The sequence below is a fragment of the Rhinopithecus bieti genome, unplaced genomic scaffold (assembly GCF_001698545.2).
Source record: "Rhinopithecus bieti isolate Rb0 unplaced genomic scaffold, ASM169854v2 scaffold_54265, whole genome shotgun sequence".
Classification (NCBI taxonomy): domain Eukaryota; kingdom Metazoa; phylum Chordata; class Mammalia; order Primates; family Cercopithecidae; genus Rhinopithecus; species Rhinopithecus bieti.
In genome coordinates this window covers 214,008-220,007 of record NW_016821017.1, presented here as the reverse complement: position 1 = coordinate 220,007, position 6,000 = coordinate 214,008, and the positions used below count along the sequence as shown (strand labels likewise).

Genomic DNA, 6,000 nt, shown 5'->3' with positions numbered 1-6,000 from the left:
ATAGAAAAGGAATGTGATAATTCCAGGAATGAGGAAAGGACTGGATAAAGGACACAGTTAGAAGAGATCACTTTATCTTATTAAGGGAAAAAATTAGATTCATTTATTCAACAAGTATTGATTCTTTTTTTTTTTTTTTTTTTTTTTTGAGACAGGGTCTTGCTTTGTCACCCAGGCTGGATGGAGTGCAATGGCACAATCTTGGCTCACTGCAGCCTCCACTTCCTGGGCTCAAGCAATCCTTCCACCTCAGCCTATTGAGTAGCTGGGACTACAGGCATGCACCACCATGTCCAGCTAATTTTTTGTATTTTCAGTAGATACAGGGTTTCACCATGCTGCCCAGGCTGATCTCCAACTCCTGGGCTCGAGCGATTCACCTACCTTGGCCTCTCAAAGTGCTGGGATTAGAGGCATGAGCCACTGCGCTGGGCCCATTCTTAACTTTTTTACTTCCCTCCATGGAACCCTATGTTTGCTTTGGAGGAACATTTCCTCTTCCCCTCCCATGAGGCTCCCCCTCAAGCATCCTCACCTTTGTCTTGCTGCCCCAGCCCACCTGACAACTTCTCTCCCAGTTGTTGCCTCCTTCTTTATTATTATTATTATTGTTATTTTAATTTTTTTTCCAAGATGGAGTCTTGCTCTGTCACCAAGGCTGGGGTGCAATGGCACGATCTCGGCTCACTGCAACCTCTGCCTCCTGGGTTCAAGTGATTCTCCTGCCTCAGCCTCCCGAGCAGTTGGGATTACAGGTGCGCACCACCACACCTGGCTAATTTTTTTGTATTTTTAGTAGAGACAGGGTTTCACCATGTTGGCCAGGCTGGGCTCGAATTCCTGACCTCATGAGCGGCCCGCCTTGGCCTCCCAAAGTGTTGGGATTAAAGGCATGAACCACCGCACCCGGCCTCTTTTATGATTATTTTTAATAAACTCTAAAACTCTTCCCTAGTCAGAAGATTTCCCTTCCCAGCAGCCTCCAAGTTTAGAGGTGTCTCTGAGAGCACTAACAGTCAACAGCACTGCTTGCTGACTGCACTGCTGACTGGCTCCCTGAGGGTGGCATGGGGACAGGTTTCAGTGGCTCTCACCTGGTGGGGACAGGCACCTCGGTCACTCCTCCCAGCATGGCCGACTGGATGAGGCGCACGAACGCGATGAATGGCTGGTCTAGGAAGTCCACCTCGCCCACGAGCACGTTGGAGGCTTCTGAGTCCTTGGGGATCTTCTTCATGAATTTGTTTTTCCGCTGGACAGGGAAGGGAAATGAGATTGCCAAGGAGATTCCCACCTGCTCTCCTTCACTTCCCTTCAGACTGCTTTGAGGCCTAACTTGAAAACAATTCTCTCAATGTTGCCAAGACACTGAAAGAATAAACAAGTACTCCTTTGATTCTGCAGATGGGAAGACTGAATGTAGGTTAACCCCAGGCACCATTAAGCCTTGTAGATGGGAAGGTACTGGCAATAACCCTCCTTGACTAAGACATTCCTTGATGGATGAAAACGGCTCCACTGAGCTGTGGGCTGAGGGGTCAGAGAAGAGCCCTGGGGTTGCCAGACATCAGGCCTGGATTGCCTTCTTCAGGCTGAGCAGATGGGAAGTCTCAGTGCTTCTACTCTAGCCACCCAGACCTCCCCTCTCCACCTTCACTTTTGGTGGCTGTGGGGAGGAGGCGGCCTGTTCTGATGGTCTGAGTAGACAGGCCTTGTTTTCCCTTTGTCACCAGCTTCCTGGCTCACAGGAATTCCTGGACCAGTCTCCAAGTCTGTGGGAGACTTCCATGCCCCCAAGTTACCCCCAGGGGACCTCCCAGGAAATTCATAACTTCTGGAATTTTCCAGCAGAGACTATCAAGGTAGCCTCTCTTCAGTCCCTCTGGCTAGTGTCTCTTCAAGGGAAGAAGGTCACATAGGCAGAGCCAGTGGGGTCTGATGTGAGAGGTATTGGAGACAAACCCTCCACCCAAACATGTTCCCACTGTCTGCATTTATAACTTCATTCTTCCTGAGTCCTCTTTTACACTGAAGATCCTCCACGAGTGGCTACTTTCAAGCTCTTCTTAGCCCTCAACATCTTAGAATGAATTCCTTTTTCAGATTGCTTTCTCTCTGGGCAGCAAGGGCATGGACAGACAAGAGACAGAGATAATTTTGTTGGAAGATGGAGGGGAGCAGTTGGGGTGGCGGCAGGGCTGGGTGCAGTCCATAGTGGCTGACACAGTGGGAAAGAGCCTGGGGGTAGAGGACAGCTCTGAAGAGAGCGCCTGTGAACATCACAATTTTCCCACCAATCCCCCTTCTGCTGGAGTCTTTCCCGTGGGCACAGGACTGTTTCTCACAGCCTCAGTGAAGACACAGTTTCCTTGTGTCTTTTCCTGTCCCTGTGGAGGGGTCAGTTGTGGGCATGGATTCGGTCAACAGGTCCTGCCCTTTTGTCCCCACAGCTGTTTCCTGATTCGACTTATGTGGGGGCATCATACACACGGTGCTGGGTGGCCTATCAGCACAAGGAGGGGCTCGTGAGCAACAGCTGTACCCTTATAATCTTTTAAATCCAATTGGGGAAAAAAAAATAACCCTCCACAATCACCTGGGCAACCATCAGTAGTCCCAAGGATCTTAACATAGTGAGAAAAAGCAGGAATTGACAGGAACACCAGAGTCCCCGAGACTCAAAAAGTCCCTTTGTCTCAGGCATGGTCAGTTGATTACTAAGCAGCATTCTTCAGGGGGGAGGGCTGGGAGTACCAGGGCAGTCACCATCTCCAAGCATCAGGCAGGGTTGGGGCGGGGGTGTCCAGGGAAGGGGAGGAGATGCAGGCTGGGCAGAAGCACCCTGCAGAATGAGGCTTCAAAAACAGCAATGCTTCAGGGTGTCCCAACAAACCCACTTGTTTTTGTTGTTGTTTTGTTTTGTTTTGCTTTGAGACAAGAGTCTCACTCTGTCATCCAGGCTGGAGTGCAGTGGCACCATCTCGGCTCACTGCAACCTCCTCCTCCTGGATTCAAGCACTTCTTGTGCCTCAGTCTCCTGAGTAGCTGGGACTACAGGCATGTGCCAACACGCCCGGCTAATTTTTGTAATTTTCATCAAGACAGGGTTTCTCCATGTTGGCCAGGCTGGTCTCAAACTCCTGGCCTCGAGTGATCCATCAGCCTCAGCCTCCCAAACTGCTGGAATTACAGGTGTGCACCACCACACCTGGCCATCCAACCAACCCACCTGTAATACAGGAGAGAAGAGAAATTGAACCAGGGACTTGGTCCTTCCTTACACATTGTGACATGTTTGGTAAGAAGGCCAGAGTTGTGGCATCCCAGAAATGGGAGCATGCTAGTGTTCCAACCAACCCTGGCTGGCCCACAGCCTGGACGTGGGCTTGTATAACCAGGGCCCTGCTGACTCCACTTCCTGCACCCTTGGGGACTCCAGTCTGGCTCTGCACTGCAGAGTCACTGCAGCACAATGATGCTGTCTGAATTTACTCTCTGTTCACTGGGAACTGCTAACTGAGGGCAGGCATGGAGTTTAGCTTTGCACAAACCAATGATGAAGAAAAAGCCTGCAGAGCAAATGCCTCTGGGCTTGCACCTAAAGAGCACCCACTAGCATAGACTACTGATGCTACAAATACTGAGAAGCAGCATCAGGTATCAGCAAGGAGAACTAGATGCTGGCGCTAGGTGATGGGTTCCAATCCCTAAATCAAAGAAGCACTGCCTGGTGAAAGTGACAGCTAGTGTTATTATTACCACTCACATATTCATTAAAACAGGTTATAAAAAACTTTTACTAGGTAATGCTTTCTTATCACAGTTCTGCTATCTGTGTACATGAGTAAAAGTGGTTTTCCTCTCCAAATAATGTTCCAGAATACTGACTAGTTCCTAAATTACTTCCAAATTAAGGGCTCTGCAGTTAGACTGCTTAGGTCAAATCAAAGTTCTGTCTTTCAGCTGTATAGACTTGGGTGTGTTATTTAACTACTGTAAGGCACAGTGTTTTCTCATGAGTAAAATGGGAATGAAAATAGTACTTTTGTGATTCACAGAAAATGCCCAGCACAGTGTAGTGCATGTGGTGTGGACCTTAAATATTGATTGATTTTGTTACTGTTGTTATTAATTTATTTGGGCCCGGACACTGACACGAGGAGCTGATTTTGTTTTTGCCTTCCACCAAACTTAGGGGTGGCTGGAAGGCCTGGAGGTCACCCAAGCTCCTGAAGGCTCCTCGTCAAGTCTCAGGTTTCCTTTGTCATCTTTCTTCCTACTCCTGGGAAGATACACAAGAGGACCATGGGACCTCCTGTCCTTGAGGTGTGCAGGAGTTGGAATTAAGGGGGCCTCCTCTGGGCTTCCCCAAGAGGCACAGTCACAGGATTCTCAACTGGACCCAATTTGTTTGCAGAATTCTGATCTCATCAAGAGGGTTTCAGCCCAGCTCATGGGAGACCACAGGAAGAAGATGCACTATTGAACAGTCTAATTAATTAACTATCACTGCTGTCCCCACAGGGAGATTCTTTTCTGTCTCTCTGCCAGCCCCAATCTCTATCCCATCTTTAAAGGTGCTTGTGGGTCACCGGATAGATGAAGCCATGTGTGCTGGTCTTCTCTCTCCCACAAATCCTAAGCTCAAGGACAGCTGGTGCCTCATTTGATCATGTTCTCTGTCCCACACCCCCAGGGCCTGACACAGAGCCAGCACCTGGGACTCTGCTAGTCCCTGACTGCTGGCCTTGGCAGAGTCCCCCAGGCAGCCCAGAGTCCTCACTGGGGACCTTCCTGGAACTCCCACTCCTTTGTAGGAGTGGAATTCTGCCCATAGGGGATCTCTGCTCCTGAAACCAAAGACTTCTTCCTGCCCTGGCCCTTCATTGCAGCTAAGTGCAGGGGTTTTACTACCTGGTCTGTGTTTGGGGTGAGAGAAATGTCATTCATGCTTCTGCTCTGGGCATGACCTAGGAGAGAAGGAAAACAAGATCCATCAGGGGAAGCCAGGCTCTCATAGGACCCTTTCCTATGGACTCTACTCATGTACCTCTCCCATGTTCATAACAAAGCAAACCCCCTTCCCCTTAATCCTGGAGTCCCTTTAAGTTAGGACCCTCTCACTTTTCTTCTGTTCAATGGCCGCTTTCCTGAAAGAGGTGTCAGACTCCAGGTTCCATTGTTTCCTTCTCCCTCCTCAATCTACCACACTCTAGTCTCTACCCCTCCACCCTGCCTTCTTGGATGTCACCAGGCTGTCTACTCTGGGTGCGGCTCTGGACCAGGTCCGGATAGGAGGAGGGACACAGATGTATTATTAGATGAGGTTCCATGTGTCACTTAGCTTGGAATTTGCTGGAGAGGGGAGCAGTTTCACCTCTGTCCTCCATGACTGGTGACAGTCTTTAAACGTGGGCTGGGGATTTAGGCTGGCAGAGGGAAGGAAGGTGGGCTCCCCATGAGAACAGTGATAGTCAATTATTTGAACTGCCCAGTATTTCCTTCCTCTGTTAAGAGGAAGAAAGCCAGCTCTCCTCTCCCACTAGCCCAATCTGGCGGACACCCTCAGACCTATCGTATCTTGGCTATTGGACTGTGCCACTCGTGGTGTCCGGAATGCTGCTCCTCTTCGCCCTCCTCCTCTCATTTCTGTCCGAGGATCCTCTCCTGCTTAGGCCTCCCAGGGCCTTGTCTTTGCTCTCATCCCCTCAGCCTCTCCGCTGGTCAGTCGCCCCCATTCCTGTTGTTTCCAACACCCATTTGGGCTGAGGATGCCCAGGATGCATCTTTACTCTGACCCCTCTTCTGAGCTCCAGACTCCTTGAAGCAGTCCCCTCTGGCACCTCAAATGCAACTCTTTACCCTCCACCAAATCACTTTCCTTATGGACACATTCCACTCAATGCCCCTCCCTCCCATCCACCAGCCCTTCAGACAGAAATCTAGGAGCAGCCTTGGGCCCTCCCTCTTCATCACCTCCTACTTCCCACCAGTCCTTCA

The 6,000-nt window shown here is 50.0% G+C and overlaps 1 protein-coding gene across 1 annotated transcript in view; it reads right to left on the bottom strand.

Annotated features, from left to right (window-relative positions):
- The window catches only part of SLC4A5 (solute carrier family 4 member 5), a 110,737-nt gene that overhangs the window by 35,605 nt on the left and 69,132 nt on the right, over positions 1-6,000 (bottom strand). The window contains exons 8-9 of the mRNA XM_017860114.1: positions 4,915-4,970; positions 1,095-1,252 (exon numbers count right to left, since the gene is read on the bottom strand). Coding sequence (XP_017715603.1) covers positions 1,095-1,252; positions 4,915-4,970 — 214 coding nt within the window. The remainder of the gene's footprint in view (positions 1-1,094; positions 1,253-4,914; positions 4,971-6,000) is intronic.